This window comes from Camelus dromedarius, chromosome 16 (genome assembly GCF_036321535.1).
Source record: "Camelus dromedarius isolate mCamDro1 chromosome 16, mCamDro1.pat, whole genome shotgun sequence".
Lineage (NCBI taxonomy): Eukaryota > Metazoa > Chordata > Mammalia > Artiodactyla > Camelidae > Camelus > Camelus dromedarius.
The window spans coordinates 27,906,980-27,925,928 of record NC_087451.1 but is presented as its reverse complement, the minus strand read 5'-3'; the positions used below and the strand labels follow the sequence as shown (position 1 = coordinate 27,925,928).

The 18,949-nt window shown below is 51.3% G+C and overlaps 1 protein-coding gene across 1 annotated transcript in view; it reads right to left on the bottom strand.

The window, feature by feature from the left end:
• The window catches only part of NPLOC4 (NPL4 homolog, ubiquitin recognition factor), a 42,855-nt gene extending 25,406 nt beyond the window's left edge, over positions 1-17,449 (bottom strand). Inside the window, exons 1-8 of the mRNA XM_031469327.2 lie at positions 17,291-17,449; positions 13,865-13,945; positions 9,138-9,250; positions 5,688-5,864; positions 4,202-4,250; positions 3,122-3,216; positions 1,344-1,467; positions 295-474 (exon numbers count right to left, since the gene is read on the bottom strand). Coding sequence (XP_031325187.1) covers positions 295-474; positions 1,344-1,467; positions 3,122-3,216; positions 4,202-4,250; positions 5,688-5,864; positions 9,138-9,250; positions 13,865-13,945; positions 17,291-17,305 — 834 coding nt within the window. The 5' untranslated portion in view covers positions 17,306-17,449. The remainder of the gene's footprint in view (positions 1-294; positions 475-1,343; positions 1,468-3,121; positions 3,217-4,201; positions 4,251-5,687; positions 5,865-9,137; positions 9,251-13,864; positions 13,946-17,290) is intronic.
• Positions 17,450-18,949: the final 1,500 nt, after the last annotated feature.

Below are 18,949 nucleotides of genomic sequence, written 5' to 3'. Positions count from 1 at the left end.
CCTTCCATGGGACCTTAAAACATAGTAGCCAACTGCTGGTCCCCAGTGGGACACACCCTAGGGACCTCCACCTCCCACCAAAACAACCCCTTCAAGTGTGTGTGTGTGTGTGTGTGTCTGTGTCTCTGTGTGTGTGTGTGTGTGTCTGTGTCTACGTGTGCAGAGAGATGGAGACTGGGGAAAGGACACAGCGAGGGAAGCAATGTGCACTCTGAGAAGCGCCCCCGCCCCCCGCAGAGCCTTTGAAACACAGAAACCCAGAGGCCCGTAAACTGTAACCCTGCTCACAGCTACCTGAGGAGGTTCGTAAATGGCAGCTACTTCGGCCCTGATGCCGAGAGGAATGTCTTTGTGCTCCGTGTACCGTCCGTACAAGTACCCAAAGTGCTGGTTCCCCGTCTTCCTCCAGAAGTCGAGGAAGCGATCGGCCACCGTGTGGTTCTCAAACATGATGTTGTCCACGTGCCTGTATTTCTGCAGAGTTAACAACAATGGGCTAAATTAAAACACTCCATCAAAAATATACAATTAGTTTAGCACAAATCATTCGTAAATACCTTTTACCTAGCTCCACGTGTGTGTGTGCACACAAATACACACACACACACTTAAGAGTGTGCTCTGCCCTTAAGGCCACTTCAGATTCCAGAGGGCAGGAGGGGTTGGAGTGGGATTCCTCAACAAATTAATTCAGATTATTCTTAGTGGAATTTCTCCTAAAATACAAGTTTTCACAATCTCTAGGGTAAAAGAAATGGAAGGAAGGAAGAAGGGAGGGAGGTTGAAAAAGAGGAGAGGGATGGATGGAGGGAACGGGAGGAAGAAGAGGAAGAAGTTCTCAGACGGCCAAGGGCGCAGTGGCCCTCTCTGAGGAGCTAAGCGGCGGAGGGTGGCAGGGAGAGGGGAGCCGGGCGTTAAGAGTGGAAGCGGCCAGAGCAGCCTCACGTAAGTCTCCCTCATGCTCTCCCTCCTTCCCAAGCCCAGCCCCTTTCTTAACTGGCCCCAGACAGATGCCCTGAGCTGCTCCCAGGACAGTTCTGTTACCAACTGCCAGAGCCCCGGTTTCTTAAAAGGCAAGGTCACAACCACCGAGCATCTTAAAAAATCACCAAGAAAATTCTGCTTCCACACAAGGCAACAAAACAGAAAACCGAAGGCTCCCCTCTACGCTTGGCAGAGCTGGAGATCTTATAAATAACACCTTCTGTGTGTGAGTTCCACAGAAGGGTCAGTTGGTCAGTCTGAAAACACCCGAGACCCCGCCACCTGCAACGCACGCGGCGCCTCTCAGTTGTGAACGCAAACCCACCGCTCCCGCGCTGGCAGGCCCGGTGGCGTCTCACCTGTCTGTTCAGCGTGATGGCACTTGGCTGGCACTTGGTACAGATGCCACTGGGCCACGGGAGGTGCCCCTCACACCCTGATTTGATCTTGCAACTGATGTTTTCCAGGGCAACAAACTTACCCCTGAACAAGAAAAGGCCACTTAGTTAAACATTACAGTGGTGAAAGGTTAGCAGAAGGCAGGAAATAAAACGGCAGATGTCTTGCTCCTCCTGGACGGAGTTCTCGGGCGCTAAGCACGCGGCGGCAGCAGCACGGGACACGCTCAAGCCCGTCCTCCTGGGGCTCCAGCTGCTCTCCGCAGCGCCTGGGCTGCACAGGGCTACAGAACTATTTTCCTACAAAACAGCTTTAACCCTCACCATCACCAACACCCACAGGGATCTTCCAGGGTACTGCCGAGTATCTACCGACCCAACCTGAGCCCTGAGAGAAAACGGGGCTCTTTCCACGTTTCATCAGCTTCTCAGAAACACTGACGTTAGAAGTCTAGTCCTCAGGCTTCTGTATAAAGTTCTCATTCGTAGTAAAATCCTGATTAGGACACATAACAAAGATACCTTCACTCTCCCTTCAGCTAAGATAAAAACCACTGACGGAAGATGGCCAGCGAGGAAGCCCTGGGCCCCACTCTGAACCTGAGGTGAACGTGCACAAGTGACTTCACCCTCTGCCAGCTTCCTGTTCACAGAACGGTCCAACGATTCAGTCTTGTCTTCCCAAGCCAGCAGCGTGCTGGAAGGGGGGCACCTGGGAGGCCACGCCTACCAAGCCTGCACGTCACTGACAGCGACAAGTGAGCCTCGACCTAGACCAACAAAAAGCCAGAGACCCCAGCAAGCTCATTCTCTGGGTCAGAATGTTTCGGAGCTTACCCCACAGATGGGAAAGAATGGGTTTCTGCTGAGGTTTTTTTCCCCATCTAACTTTTTAAAAGTTATTTTAGGATGTCAGCAGGTTGCCCAAGAAAAACTACAAGCAGGCCAACACGACATTCTTTACAAAATGCTGCTGACTCAGGTTCAGCCGCCGTCCCCTCTTGTTACATGGATGGGATCATAAAATCACGGGATGAAATGTCAGGTGAACAGCAACAGAAGGGCCTGCAATGGCGAGGACGTGACATGCTTTCAAAGAAGTCAAATGCTCTCAGCTCACCCTGTCTGGCCACTGTCACAGCCTGCACCCAAGCAGCCAGGAGACAGTCGCCCCTGCTGCCCCAGCTGCCCGCCCGGCTGAGACCACAGATGGCAATGCCGAGACCTGGCAAGGCCAGGCTGGGGGAGGCCACTGACTCAACCCCGTGTGGCTGCAACATGAAGCGGATGGAGAAGCAGGCTCCAGGGCAAAGGGCTGATGGCGGCTGTGAAGCGGAGCCAGGATGACCACAGGCTAGTTCAGGCTCTCCACAAAACAGAGGGGGAGCCCAGACTCTAGACATACGACTGGCCACCACCACACTTTATCTCATCCACCTTCATAGGCAGTAAGTTGCCAGGGCACTGCACGCCCGAGGGAAGGCTGGCGAGGTGTCCCAGGGCCTCCAGAGCGGCCCCGCCAGCCTGGCCCCTGCCCAGCCTGGGCACAGTCATCAGAGTCCCCACCCATTTCTAGACTTGGGGCAAAACTCACATGTTCAAACACTTTGTGCCCAGACTCTGATCTTTACTTCTCTCACTCACGTGCCCAGGGGCTTGAGCAGCATGTGCCAGAGACAGAGAACAAACATCCGTGCCCCGACCCTTGTCGGCACCGCCCCTGCGAGCCAGCTGCTTACTTGTCGGCCCCTCCGGTCAGCTTCCGGATATAGGCGTGGAAGGACATGTGCTTCACGGGAGGCTCCAGGTGGTTCAGGTAGTCCTCGTCAAATGGCTGTCAAAACACACAGTGGACGCGGTCAAGCACCTGCTGCTGGGCACATGAGGCCGGAGGCACTAGGCAGCTCCGCGCAGGGAGACGCAGCTGCCACTGCCTCACCGGCCAGCGCCGTGGCGCACAGTCGGGGAGCAGACACTGGGTCCCCACTTATCATTCTAGGTCAGAGCCAAGTTCTCTGGGTACCAGTCACCTTTTCAAAGTCAAAGAGAATCTCTATTAAATACAAAAGGATCTAAGTCAGGTCAATGTCAGGTACATTTTGCAAAAAAAGAAAAAAGCACCAGAGGAGCTGAGCAGAAAGCCAGGCTGGCCCTGCTCGCCCACCGCATCGGCGCTATCACCGTGACTCTCAGTCTCACCAGAATGAATCGGTACAGGAGACGTGAGAGTCAGAGCCAAGTAAATCACAATATTGCCGAGCAGGAAAACGGCAGGCCTGGCTTCGTGTGGGGCTCAAAAGATCGTCTGGGGGCCCGGGGTAAACGCCGCCCTTCATCACAGCAGCGCCGAGGCCGCAGCTTCCATTATCCACAGGAAGCCTGCTCCCATAAAGAAAGGCCTGTCCTCTCAGGGCAGCCGGCAATGGTGGGGACAGGCGGCCCAGGGCAAGGAACAAAGCAGGTCCTTTAACCCCAGACCAAGTGCAGGGGCCCAGGGAATGCAGGGACCCAGGGAGAGCAGGGACCCAGGGAGAGCAGGGACCCAGGGAGAGCAGGGACCCAGGGAATGCAGGGACCCAGGGAGAGCAGGGACCCAGGGAATGCAGGGACCCAGGGAGAGCAGGGACCCAGGGAGAGCAGGGACCCAGGGAGAGCAGGGACCCAGGGAATGCAGGGACCCAGGGAGAGCAGGGACCCAGGGAATGCAGGGACCCAGGGAGAGCAGGGACCCAGGGAATGCAGGGACCCAGCAAAAGCGCTTAGTCAGCTCCGGAAAGCCGCGCGTCACGCCAGATGGGGACTCATGAGCGAGGACTCACCTCTAGAGGAACACAGTGCACACACTTCCCCAGGGGCCCGTGCCGGCACCTGAGGGCACAGGAGAGAAACGTTGCGTCAGCACACCTGCCCTGCTGGTGCTGCCCACTCCGGGCTGACACTTGAAATGCACGTCGTACTAAGAGAGCTTCCCTATGCACGTGAAATTCCCTGTAGTGGTGCCCAGTGAACCGTTCTCATTCAGCAGTTTAGCATTTTGGTGTGTACCAGAAAACGCTGACCAGCACAGCAAACCTGTGATCTCATGGGTATTAACTGCTTAAATGACACTGACTAAATACAAAAGTGAGTGAGTATCAAGCCAATTTAAATAGGAATGTTATGTAAAGACTAAGCTGGTACATAAACACGGCAAAAACCCTGAGCCTAATACATAAGAAACTCAAGTGTGGAAAACACCCACTTCGTGCACATTTCAGTAAAAAGGGCATAAAAGATGGTTGGCTCTGTGAGTTTCCGACATTTTGGTCAGGGAGCCTCGGCGGCTCCGCACACACAGTGTGACAATGGGGAGGTGATGCTCAGGTGGCAAGGGCGGTGGCAGGCTCCATCAGGTCACTTCCCACATGCAGTCACAACTCGTAGATGCACCACGTTCTACATTTCCAGGTAGACAGGGCCTGTGTCTCCTGACAGGCAGGCTCCTCCGGGGGACAGGTCGGAGCATGAGCACACACACGCGCACACACGTGCACCCTCTGGAGGACACCCAGTGAAGCCTCACGGTCACTGGGTCCTGGGAGGACTGCAGATGGAGGCCGTGAGCCAGCCCACGGCCCTGACCGGGAAGTGGCCCCACGCCAACTGCAGCCTGGCACCCCTCAGGGCTCTAACCTAAGACGTACAAGCTGCTAACGCAGCACCCGTCACCCTCACAGACGGATACAGCCACCAAAGACTCCATTGCCGAGACCAACCACCCTCCCTCAGACGATTTCATGTCACTGAGTGTGAGCTCAGCCTTTCCTACCTGGTCTCCTTAAAAAGAACAGCACAGAACCTAAAAGACACACATGTCCACAAGCCTAAGTATTTCACACAACCAGGAGCAAAGCGGCTACTCAGGGAAGGAGCAGCATCTTCGGCAGAAAGGACGTGCTGCGCAGAGACGCCGCCAAACGAGGCACCACGGCCGCAGACCCGGCACCAGCAGGTGGCGAATACCCGCCCTCCTCCTGTCCCGCCGCGTGCGGGAGGCCCACTCTGCATGTGCACCCAGGCATCTCGGGGCACTCGTGGTGAGGACTCGGTGTAAGGCCCTCCCTTCTTTCAAATCTCATAGTTTCCAACATTTGAAACCTTAAAGTCCACGTGGGGCGTACACTAAGATTCAAACAATGAGAGAAAGCTCACAAAGTAACTAGCACTGAAATGCAAGCTGAAAATAGATGGTCCAACCCAAAGCTCCTGCCGCCTCCTCCGGCCACCCGCAGCCACCCGTGGCCCCCACCCCGCCCGGGCACTCACAGCTGCGGGTCTCGGCTTCTGTATATCTTGCCGTCCTGCCGGCTCAGGTACTGGTCGATCTCGTCTTCCACCACGTGGGGAGCGCCACAGGCCTTCAGCCCCACGGGGGCCGATGTCTCCATCTCAGCCGAGGGGCCAGCAAGGCTCGAGGGAAACAGGAACAGCAAGTCTCCGTGCCTGTTCCAATGACAGCCCAGCCGTGAGTCGGGGCCGCCCTCCCTCCCAGCCTGAGCTGCACAGGAGAGCAGCTGACACGTGAGAATCTCTGGCGCCTGCAAACACCAGCCGCTCCACAGGCCTGAGTATCGAGGCTTGTGATTTTAAGAGACCAGGATTCTCTCTCCCGTCTCCCCGCACAGAGAACCGGCGGCAGGTTCTCTGGACTGTAATAGAACTTCTCCACAAGAACCCGGCAGAGTCCACGCTACGCGTCCACACACGTCTGGTTCCGCACAGAAGACGTGCGGTCCCAGGATGGACCGTGGGGCTGCCCGGCTCCCCGACTCACCTCCCTGGGACACATCCTTCCATTTCCTTCTCTCCATTCACACACAAATGTGCACACGACATGGAGGGACATCCACAACTCACAAACTGAGATGATCAGAGACACACCTTTTGCATTTTTTTTTCTCTTTCGGTGACAAATACCCTACAAACCCCTCTGGACATGGTCTACATCTAATAGACGTCTCGCAGCAAAGCTGCTCACCCTCTAGCTACAGGACTCTTGGCCCATCAGTTCTAACAGATATGCTCCAAGATGCACTGTGGACCATAAAGAAAGGATCCCCTGAGGATCCCAGAAACCCACAGCAGCTCAACAAGAACAGTGGGAGAACACAGCCCAGAGCTGCCCTCTGGCCGGCCACTCACAGGAACCTGAGCTTGGCTTACAGCCAGTCTCCGGATCCATGGGAGACGAGGCCTTGAGCCCACCTGCCCAAGGTGGGCTGCTGAGCCCGGAACTCCACACAAAGCCAGACGTCCAAAGGATGTCTCAATAGCTGGAAGAATCCACCGGCTGAAAACAGGAATCAGGGAGGAATCCTACCTGCCTCCATCCACTCTGCAGCGGGGAAACAGTCACCTCTGAGAGTCAATAACCAAAGGCCTGCTCTGCCACGCATCCAGGTGGAATCAGGGATGCTCCTTGGTTCAGGAGACCAGAGACAGAAATTAGCCCAAGGAGGGCTGGGCCCACGACGCCCCCTTGTGCCGACAGAAGCAATTGCCTCTCTGTGGACAAGCCACCAAGCCCAGGTCCTTCAGGGCCCCCAAGACCAAGTTTATCAAATGCAAGTTCTCAAAAAAAGCTCACCAAGCGAACAAGAGAAACAGCCACCAAAGTAAGAGCCAGTAGACAACAATTGCCAGGTGTGGACACCAGGGGCTCCAGCTGTGGCGTTCAGGACAAAGAACATAAACGTATGCGTGGAAAGTTGACTGGAAATGGATCAGAAGAATGCAAACAAAAGGCGTCCAGAAATGTCCGGGGACTCTGGGGAGCAGGCACGGGGCCACACACTCAGTGGCTCTTCCAAATCCCCCTGATGAACAGGCTGGACAACACAGGAACCCACGGAAAGCACCGGCAACACTGCGACAGGATCCTCAGGACTCAGGAGGGCAGCACCAGGTGAGTGACGGCCCGGGCAGAAGACCTGGGGCAGGGGAACCAGCAGTCCTCACAGGCAGTCTGGTGGGCCAGTGCGTGCAGACCAGGAGCCCGGAAGGAGCCCTGAGCACCAGCGCTAACAGCCAGGGTTGGGAGGAATCAGACAGACTCAGAGAAAAAAGTGAAAATGCAACCACTGAAACATAGATCGAATGGGGGGAGAGGAAATATTTAAAGAGATAAGGGCCATGAATTTTCTAGACCTGATCTGCAGATACATCTTACATTAGGTAGCATCTCAACCAACCAACCAGGGACCCACACCTAGACAGGTTAAACAGAAACCGCAGGACCCCAAAACAAACAGAGCTTAAAAGCAACTGGGGGAACCAAAAACAGAGCCTACACGTGAACGCAGAACTAGAGCAGACCGCTGAGCTGCGGCAGTGGGAGCGAGACAGTGCAGTGAGGCCCACCTCGAGCTCCAAAGGGGCCCCCCTTAAAGACGGGCCAAGTAACTCGCGGGCAGTGACAGAAGGCGGCTCTCAAGTTGACGCCCATGCTGGTCAGTAAGCATCACGACTATCACTGGAAAGACAAGCTCGAGGATAATTCAGAAAGGCGTGCCCTCCGAGCGTGAGCACACCTCAGGTCTGTCTCCCAGCTGTCTCACTGCGCAGCCCCTTTCTGGTCCGGCCACTGGAACAGCTTTAGAAACACAGCTAGAACCCTCGCGGTGTCCATCACCTGGTGCCCGTCACCGCGGGGCAACCGCGGGAAGGAGGCGCCGCGACCCCCTTGCGCACAAGGGCGGGAGGCCCCATCAGGTGACATGGCTTCCCCGGCCACACAGCCAGCGAGCAGCGGGGTGGGAGCCCAAACCTGTGTAACTCAGCGAACAGTGACTCTTAGGACGAAGGCGCTTCACGAGTTGGAGGAAGGGTGCCCCTTGGCCCCGGGGCGGCAGCGAGCAGGCTGCAGGACAGGCAAACTGACACTTTCACCCAGTCCTTTTCCCTCGGTAAACTAAACCTGAATCTGAAAACGAACACACAAACTGACAGAACAGCCCGTCACTCTGACTGCAAAAGGCACCGGCCCACCCTCAGCTGGGGCCACAGCAGCGGGCTCCCCACCGGCTCCCCAAGGACAGAAATGACTTAAAGGGTCCTGCTCACTGATCTGTGGGCACGTGGGCCCAGGCAGCTCAGACAGGGGTCAGCAGACCTTTTCTGTAAAGAGCCTTTGCAGACCATACAGTCCCTGTCACAATCACTCAGCTCTGCCTCGTGGCGTGCAAACACATAAATGAATGGACGTGGCTGTGGGCCAACAGAAGCAAAAGAACATACAGTGGGGTGGCGGGCCCGGCATCCCAGAAACTCCTTCTGACACTACCCATCAATTCTAAGGCACTCCAGGGGCTCCTGCGAGTGAGAAATACGGCGTGGGCGAAGGGCCCCTGTACTGCACCCCCTGCCCCCCCATCTGCCCAGTGGGCCCCGAGGCAGAACTCTGCACAGAGCTCTGATCAAGGCCCTTCCCTGCAGAGAAGCAGCTGAGTGTGCAGCTGCACACGCCCCAGGACGGGAATTCCTACTCCTCGGCAACACCCTTCCCGAATTCTGCAAGTCAGTCAAATCAGCTTACCAGTACCCGCAGCCTCAGTGTAGCTGCCAAACACCTGGCAAGAAGCACGGTCTCTGACACTGGGTTGGCAAACAGGACCGTGAATGCAGTGGCACGAGAAGGAGCTCGGAGAGCGCTGGGCGGCCACAGGCAGGTAACTGGGGCCTCAGGCCTCCCGACCCCACCGCCCCCTGGACACTTACTTGATCTTCAGCAGGTTGAGAGACTTGTTGGATGATGCTGTGATCTCCCCAGTCTTGTTTCTATTGATGTAAACTGAGAAGCCATTATTTTGGAAGCCAAACTCCTTTGCGACCTAAAACAAGCCCCAAAACAACAGAGATTTAATAAAATATTTAAGTATTGCTACTCAGACCACATACACCAGATACACCAGACGTTACTCAAACACTCACTAAATTTAGAAACTCTCATTAATCAAATTTTTCTTGTCATTTTGCTCTCTCATGAGGAAACGAGTCTGGGACCAGGAGAGGGGCCAGAGCTGGAGGGTCATCAGAGTTAAAAGAGACAGGGAATCTCGGCAGAGAAACATAAACGATCAAATAGAATTAAGGGGAAATTCTACAGCTGAAAATACAATAAATGAAGTGGAAAATTCATTGGGTGGACTTATCAGCAGAAGCGAGATGACAAAACAAACCCAATTAACCTAAAGACAGTTAACATAAACAACACAATCGGAAGACAGAGATTTGAAAGAAAAATCAACCCCAGGACAGTATCAAGTGACCCTCAAGAGAAGAGAACAGGGGTAGGACTGAAAAACCTTTTAAGAAAGAATGGCCGAAACCCTGAGATTTGATGCAAAGCATAAGCGTAACAAATCCAGGAAGTTCAGCAAAGCCAAAGGATAAATAAAAAGAAAGCTACATCAGGCAAGTTGCCCTCACACCACTATCAGCCAGAGATCAGTGGAGACCAGAGACAACGGAAAGACTGAGGCGGGAAGAAATACCTGCCAACTCAGGACTCTCACTCCAGAGAAAATTCCCTTCAAATACAAGGACAAAGTGAAAAGGCTCTCAGGTCAACAAGACCTGAGTGTGTCCGCTGCCGGCAGGCGTCCCCCACAACGTCGCTCAGGCTGAAGACCGCCAGGCAGAAGCGCACACCCAGGGGACACGCGACAGCAACAGCTCCGAGTCGCGCGGCAGGGCAGCAGCCGCTGACAGAGGGGCCTGGCAGGGACGGCACAGGTTGGCAGCAGGCCGCGTCCGGCTCAGCCCTAGTGTACACCTGGTTCTACCTGCTGCTTTTCACCTACGGCTGATCTGTCCTTTAACATGGGATTACTGATAAAGCCTAGTGTTTACTTACTGTAAGGAAAACAAGAGTTGATTTGATGATTAAGTTGATGCGCTAACCTTATTTTCTACTGATTAAAAAAAATGGATTAAAAGTAATTCCAAATCACCTTGTTACTCAAATTCTGAAAATGACAGTAAAAAATAGCCTTTAAGACAAAGTTAAGATTTTGTATCATGTATTACAAATATTTGATAGCATGGGATTTTTTTTTCTCCAAGCTAAAAGTGGCATTAATAAAATTAAGTACCAGGAAATTAAGACCATGGAATCTGTATTCTCAAGTGCAATAACAGAGGCGAGACTAGAGACTAAAAAGAATGTCTTTGACTTTTTTCTGAAACAGATACAAATGGAAATTAACAAATTGTGGCTTTTTTTAACTTTTTTAATTGAGTTATAGTCATTTTACAATGTTGTGTCAAATTCCAACTACAAATTGTGGCATTTTATCTATTCTGCAAAAACAATGTTTTTCTGTAGACAAAGCACGGCAAGCTATTGCCAAGGACGAGAACTCCTGTTCCAGGAGTGTTAGCTGTGAGTTACTGCAACACTCCTGGGAAGAAAGAAACGCAGCCTCCAGAGCAGCATGCGGTCTTGCGTGGCCGCCGCGTGAACGAAGGGGACTCCCCGGTGACCACACGACCCAGTTCTGCCCTTTCTATCAGGACTGAGATGCAGCTACCTTTTCAAATATGATAACCAGCAACAGTACTTCACATAGACTGAATCTCACTTTTGCGAGACACAGAAATGTATGTATTAGGTTCTTTGCTGTGAAACTAACAGCTCCCGTAAACTCCGTGAGGTCTTTACCTAAAGGTACAGAAACCTAAGGTGACAAGCATTTTCTAAAAACCTCAGCAGAGTCTTACAAGAGCATGACTAAAATCCTAAGAACTGTATTTCACACCTGAGGTAATCCTGATGTGTAACTAGCATAACGAAACCAGAAACATGGTATGGAGTAAAATTAATACAAATGTTTATAGTTGAAGGTAACAAAAAAGAAGGTATGGCCTGGTTCCATTTATCTTAAGTTCCAAAGCAGGCAAAACTAAATGCAGGGTTTAGGAACGTGTACTGAAGTGGTGAAACATGGGACAGGTGGGCACAACCCAACAGGGCAGGAGAGGGTGGAGGCAGGGGAGAGAGTGGGAAGGCTGACCAGTGGCTTCTGGAGGCTGGCACTGTCTCTACCTAGACCTGTGTGTTTGCTTCATCATCAATCTGTTCACATTTTCAAGCATTTCCTAGAAGGTATTTTACTTCACTGTTAAAAAAAAAAAAGTTTAAGGGGGGAGGGTATAGCTCAGTGGTAGAGCGCATGCTTAGCATGCAGGAGGTCCTCGGTTCAATCCCCAGAACTTCCTCCAAAAATAAAACTAATTACCTCTCCCCTAAAATTAAAGTAATTAAATAATACAATAATTAATAAATTTTTTTTTTTAACGTGTAAGTACTGTAAGGAGAAGGCACCATGTCCCCTGCTGCTGAGAGGTCAATCAAGCTAGGACTGAGCACGGCCACCAGCCTGGGCAGGTAGGGTCCAGGGTGACTCAGAGAGGGCCATTTCATGGGAGGGACGACAGCAGAAGCAGAGCCTTGGGTCTTGGAGGAGAGGGAAGGTGCCCTCGAGCGACAGACAGCCTGTCTGGGAGGGGTCTGTGGTCCGATGATGCACAGAGAAAGAATTCTTGACTAGGAAGCATTAGATGGTCTCAAAGGAATCAGTAAATCAAAATTGTATGAGACAGTTTTGACACAAGCCATCTCATCACACTTGCAGAACCAACTTCCTTAGAGGGCATAAAGCCACACATTAAAGCAGGGTAAAGGCTGTCAAGTATGGGGGTAGCAACCGAGAGACAACAATGTCACAGAGGCCAGCACACACTTTGCAGACAGGTTTGTGAGGGGACGGGGAGGCCATTTCAAAGTCCAACGATAGGGCACAAATGCACAGCCACATTATTAGTCATTATAAATCAGCATAAGTCCACTTACATGAGGTCCCTGGAGGAGCCAAATTCATGAAGACAGAAAGCAGAAATGGTGGGGGCCACGGCACGGGGAGGGGGAGTCAGTGCAATGGGGAGAGAGTTTCTGTTTGGGAAGATGAAGAAAGTCTGGAGACGGGTGGGGGTGACGGCTGCACAACACCGTGAGTATGTTTAACACGACTGAACGGTATGCAGAAACATGGTTTATGTGGCAAATTTTACGCTTTTTTAAAATCACAATTAAAAAAAGATATGGAATGACATTGCAAAAATAAAAAGGAAATAACTTACTGGAAAAAAAAAAGGATGTAAACCTACACTTGTTGACATAGAACCATGTCCATAACCGATCATCAAGTGAAAAAAAGCGGGTTACGAACGATCACAGGTAAGATCTCACATCTCTGAAATGGGTTCCTCTTACAGCAACAGCATCTTAGCAGGGCTGACACACCGGTCACTGCCTGGACTCACGCAGACTTGTCACCCAAGAAGCTGAACAACTGTCACCCCTCAATATTTCTACCAAACAAGCCATTTAATGATCAGTCACGGAAGGAATGGCGATCTCGGCTGCTGAGCTCCACGGGTGAGATGCAGGGAACCCAGCAGCAGCACCTGCAGAACAGGTGTCGGCGGCTGGCACGCTGACTCTCCTGAGAGGGCAGATGAGGACCCCTTCAAGACAGGACATTGACAGCTGAGGCAAAAAATGGTTCAGGAAGGCTGGACTCTGAACGAAGTGTCACAAAGGGATCCTACCCACTTAATTCAATTTGGATTCTCCTCCTTATGTTTGTATCATACACGATTCCAAATCAGCCTTAAAAAGCACTTCATGTAAGAATAAAATAAAATGCTAAATGACCGGGGAAAGCATGAAAAATGAAGAACACTAATTTTTATCATTACAAAGATAACACCTGCTTGCAATAAATTCAAATAATCAAGAATGCATAGAGGTTGGCAGACTCTTTCTGTGAAGGGCCAGGCAGTAAATATTTTCAGCTTTGCAGGCCACGTGGTCTGTCAAGCTACTCAGCCCTGCCCTGGCGCTCAAAAGCAGCCAGACAGCACCTACAGCAGCACTCGTGGCCGCATCCCAACAGAAACAGCAGGCCAGGCCCCCGCCGCGGCGCGCTGACCTGTGCTACGAGGCATAAAGCGAAAGCCGCTCTCCTCGCTTTGGCCTTCCTTCCAGGTGTTCCCCCTTTTGAATCTCGCTTGTGCTCTTTCAAATCATATTCTGTGCTCCCACAATAGATGTGCTGCACACGGCTCTAATATTTTCTAGAACGAAGTGGAATCGCATTTTTAACTCCCCTTTGATGGACAATTCAAGTTCTCCACTCTCTGATTATTCATGCTTATAAATATTACTCCTGTGGAATCCTCTTCTACTTACCCTTGGGCTCTTGGTCCTACAAGGGCAGCAGTGGTCAGCTGTGACACATCTGACCCCACCAATCATGAGAGAAAAGCAATGCAAGAGGCTGAACTTGGGAGGGGGTAGAACCAGGAGGTGAGGAAAAGAGACAAGCACAGAGCAGGAAGGCGATGACAGTGGGGCGGGAAGGTGGACAGCCCACAGGTACCTTCTTCAGAAACGCTGCAGCTGTCTCCCTCTTCGTTGCTGTGATCCTCTTCACCCCGTCTGGGGACTGGACACGAATTATCTGTCGTAAATGAAACGAGATGGTTACTGTGCAGACTAGTGAGGTCCTCCCGACCTATCTCTGAAACTAGCACCTGCAGTCCTTCAGCGTTTGGGTCAGAGACTTAACACCAAAATTTACCCTTCCCCCTCGCAACACCCAACCCAAGGTTTCTAGAAGATGAAGCAGAGGTACAGTCACCAGCATATGGGAGGACATCCTAAGAGTACAGCCCGATTCTCAACTCCCATTGTCTCACTCAGGAAAATACAACTTCAATTTTTAACCCTTATTTATTCATTTATTAAGAGTACATCTGAAAAAGAATGTGAAAATGAATACATGTATGTTCCTATGTGCCTGAAGTATTGTGCTATGTACCAGAAACCGACACAACGTTGTAAGCTGATTATACTTCAGTATAAATAAATGAATATGTATTTTTTAAAAAGTGAGTATATCTGAAACACTAGCATCTTTCTCTTCAGATGTACCAAAAGGAAAAAAAATCAGGAAAAACCCACCATGAGTCATGAATGACCAAGTTCATTAGAAAAGATCTCACTTTGTTCTAGGATCCACACATAGGTTAGACTAATTTAAAAGAATCACAGGATATCTTCTAGTTTATTTACTGTCAACAGAAAGATTAAAAGAAAAGAAATAAAAGTGTTCAATACCATGGTCAAACTTGGCAGGATTTAAAAAAAATACTTTCATAGCAAGCCTGAAACAGGTGCCAGGCCTAAAGACACTGGACAAAGAGCGCCACTTTCTAGACCTGACTTTTAGGCTGGTCACAGCCCTGCTGAAGGTGAGCTGGTCTGCCTGGCCAGCTGCACAAGGTCCTGCTTCAGCCAGGGAGCATGGGGCAGCAAGCCCTGTCACCAACTAGACACAAGATGCTCCGCCTGCCACAGGGATGGAATGATGGACAGAAAGTGCCACAAAGTTCTCAGGCTGTAATTTCTCCTCTCAGCAGTTAGTGCGCTGTACGTTGTATTTAAAACAAAACTACACAGATGGAAACTGCACAAGCAGTTGTCTTTGAAAAGGCTTTTACTGACACACATGACAAAATGCCACAATGGCTTTTGATCTGTCCACTTTTATCACACAAATTCAGAACAGTCTAGATTTTCCTGGCTTGACTCTGTCTCATTTACTAATAACTTTCACTTGACTGGAAAGGCTTTACCCTCATAATTTTCTCAATTTTTAAGATTTTTTAAAATAATCCTCATGATATCCCAATTGTTAAAAGGATAATTTTTTTTTTTTTTTGCTTCTCAATATCATCTGTTAAGCTTTCTCACTCATCTGTATGCACTGCAGACACAAAGTCTTTTGACTTTTGATTTCTGCTACACTTTACTCTGGATTCAACACCTAGAAATCAGCCTCCTGGGCATTAAGAAATTTCCATTTATTTGTTTCTGAAATCTGTCTCCAACACTGAGGCAGGTTAAGAAGTAAAGAGATCTCCTTCTCTTTGAGGGGTTCTGTGATCATTCCTTTGTTCACTCAGAACCATGAGCATGATACTCCGCTCCTTGAGGAGCTAACGGTCAGGATTATATACTTCTGGAGAGTTCTAAAGCTTAAGAGGTAATTCCCCTTGTTTATTTATAACAGGGCATGGCAGTCCAGGTTTCCAAGACAAGATCAGTATTTAACTCCAAGAGACAAACAGAACTCATACTGAAGGAAGTTCTGGCTTGGCCTCTGACATGAGCTATAAAATAAAATACCCAAGAAGAGACTGGCCTGGCAACAAGGACACACAACTTCTTGGTAACTTAGGTTTCCCTATTTATAAGAAAATAAGCCCAGAATACTTCCTGGGGGAATCGAACAACTGGTGAGATAAAAATCAATTAGCCCACACTCTCTCCCTCCCCCACCAAAAAAGTGAAAATTAAAAAACCAGTTAGCCCACAGAAATCTTTAGAAGACCTCTTTCTTAATAAATAATAAATTTCAGAAGAAGGATGTTTTAATTCCTCACAATCTGAGAAATTCGCCAAAGCAGTCATGCTATCAATGAGAGCACAGCCTGATACACACACTGGGAAAAACACAGCCTTCTCCAAAACAACTCTGCTGTCCACGGTTACTTCAACTCAGTTAAACACATCAGTGAAGAGAAAGTCTGAAAGCAGATCTGAGTGCTAACTCTAGGATGAGTCACCAATTGATTTGTAACTCTTATTTTGATTTTTTAAATTTTATTTATTTATTTTCAATCAGTCTTTTTCTTGGTGGGGAGAGTAATTAGGTTTTTATTTAATTTGCTTATTTTAACAGAGGTACTGGGGATTGAACCCAGGACCTCGTGCATGCTAAGCACGCGCTCTACCCCTGAGCTATACCTCCCCCTAGCAAATCTTATTTTAAAAGATGATGGCACATTTTTCCAGGGCATTTACTCCTTTTGCTCATCTGCAGGATGGGAACCAAGGAGGGGGCTGCAGGGCCCTTGAATGGAGAGCTGAATAAGGAGAAGTCGTTAGAAGAAAACTTGAAAGGCCACAGCTGGAGGTCTTGCAGCCCCAGGACATCCAGAGAGCAGTATGAACGCCATTCTGGACACCGGGCAAAACCGCAGAGGCCACTGCACAGCCAGGTTCGGAACATCACTTGCCACTGGGTACTGCTTTCCCTTCCCCCAGGAAATCCCAATTATTCCGTAATGTTGACCAAAATTCCTCTGTGCAACTGGTCTGTTGGGTTTTCTTCCTGCCACATAGACTTTTTTCCCCCCTCACGTTGACTTTTGAGAGGAAGCTTTCCATAAGTTAACGCCTGGCCGGTTTTTTCTGATTTTCATTGGCTTTTTTTTTTTTTTTTTAACTTCAAGGTGGGTAAAAGGGAGTGTGTCAATCCCTAACGTCAGGCACCAAGTGAAGTCAACCTTCACAACATTCCTTTACAGACACATAACTGTCAAACGCTCCTTGCCGTCCCCAGGCCGCCGCTTCCCTTCTTCGCTGCTCCCTCTGCGGGGAGGGGGTCCCGCAAGGTCCCTGTTTGCAGAAAGTGCTCTCCTTCTGGTGACTCATGACAAGGCACTTACTGAGGCGACGGGAGGAGGCAGGAAAGGCCGACAGGAGATGAGGAGGGGAGACCGGAGCCCTTCAAGAACGCCCGGCGAGCCCCCCCGCGACAGCCTACTCCCCCGCGAGCCGCCCGGCCTCCCCCGCCGGCCAGGGGCCGAAAGGAGCCGGGGGAGGGGAGGTCGGGAGCCCAGCCGGCCGGGCCAGCTCCGACGGAGGCGGGCGGGCCGCGGCGCCTCCCTCCCCGCAGGCCGCGCCGGCAAATCTGCTGCCTCATCCCGGCGCCCTCCCGCCCGGCCGCCCCACTCACGATACTCTCGGCCATGGCGGCCGCTCCCGTCTCCGGACTCAAGCCCCGGGCCGCCGCCGCCGCCTGCCGCCCCGCGGGCCTCGCAGCCCCGGCCTCGGCCTCGGCCTCAGCCCCGGCCTCCCGCCGCCGCCGCCACCGCCGCTCCAGCTTCGCCGCCCTGCCGCCACCGCCGCGACGTGCGGTGCCTCCCCCGACGCGCTCCCCCCGGGCCGCGAGGCCGCGCAACCGGGTTCCGGCCGCGCAACTAGGTTCCGGTCTGACAACGGCCCGCGCATGCGCAGGCGACCTCGCGGCAGTGCGCGCGGACTGGCGCCCCCTCTGGCCACGCGGTGGCGAGACGCGAGAGCCCGAGCGGAGGGAGGCCGAGCGGAGCAGCCGGGGAGCGCGCGTCCCAGGCACCTCGCTGGTCGCACAGAAGTAGAGAAATAGTTTCAGGAAGGTAACATCAGAGCTTCGTGGTACATTTTTTTAAATAAGGCATTTCCCCTGAATCTAACACAAAAGGAACAAATGAATTTAGGCTGCATTTTAGATAAACGCTTCTTTGCTGCAGAGATGTAATATCCTGGAATATGCCCCCAGGGCCAGCTCCATGGGCGCCCGCCGAGTGCAACGCTCCGCCATCTCTGGCTTGACATCTTTAATGCTTTTCAACAAGGAGCTCCCCATTTTCACCTTGCACATTTTGGACCTGACCTTGCCCGGGACTGTGGGGGAAACGTTACGAAAACCTCCATGAGGCTAACCTATGTTTTTTTAAGCCCTTGGTTCAATTTCGGATTGTGTTTATCTCCTGTGCTGAAAACAGGTGGGATCTCACTTCATCCCTTTCCCGCTATCTTAATTTCACTGATTTTGTTATTACTGTTCCAACGTCAGTTTCTAAACCATTCTGTTATCTAACCCCTGTTTCAGCAATTATTTGAACTTGGCTTATTCATTATTACATCAGTACATATTTATTAAGGGTCTACTTTGTGTGTGGTATGGGGACAGAGCAAGAATGAGAGACCCCCTACCCTGGGGGAAGCTGCCAGCAGGAGGCAGATTACCGAGATAAACATGTAAATATGTAACATGGGAGGGGGTGACAAGTGCCAAAGCAGGGGAGAGGAACAGAGAGTGGTAGACGCAGTTTTGAGTAGGATGGTCAAGAAAGATCTCTGAGGAGGTGAGGTCTGAGCAGGTCCCAGATGAGGTGAGCTATGCAGATACCTGAGAGAGGGGTGGAATAGGATGAGGGGAAAGCAAGTGCAAAGGTCCAGGGGACTGAGAAGTGCTGAGGGGGCCAGTCTGCAAAGAGAGTGCAAAGAGAGAAGGTGGGGAGGGCTGGGTCATGAAGAACCCTGCCACAAAGGGAAAGGCCTTTGGATTCTAGTCTAAGTGTGTTAGGAGGCCTTTGGAAAGGTGAGGTGGAGGAGGCAGGCTCTCTGTTACATTTTAGGCTTCTTCTGGAGGCTGAACAGAGAACTGACAGTGGGGAAAGGGCCAGAGGAGAAGCAGGAAGACCCCTGGGGAGGCTGATGCAATAGTCCAGAGGGCAGCCAAGGCCAAGAGGTGGCTGGATCCTGGACAAACGGAGGAAGAGCTGTGAGGTTTGCTCCCAGGACTGGTGTACGGCTTTCATTCTGCTGACACATCCTGCTCTCACCTTGTCAC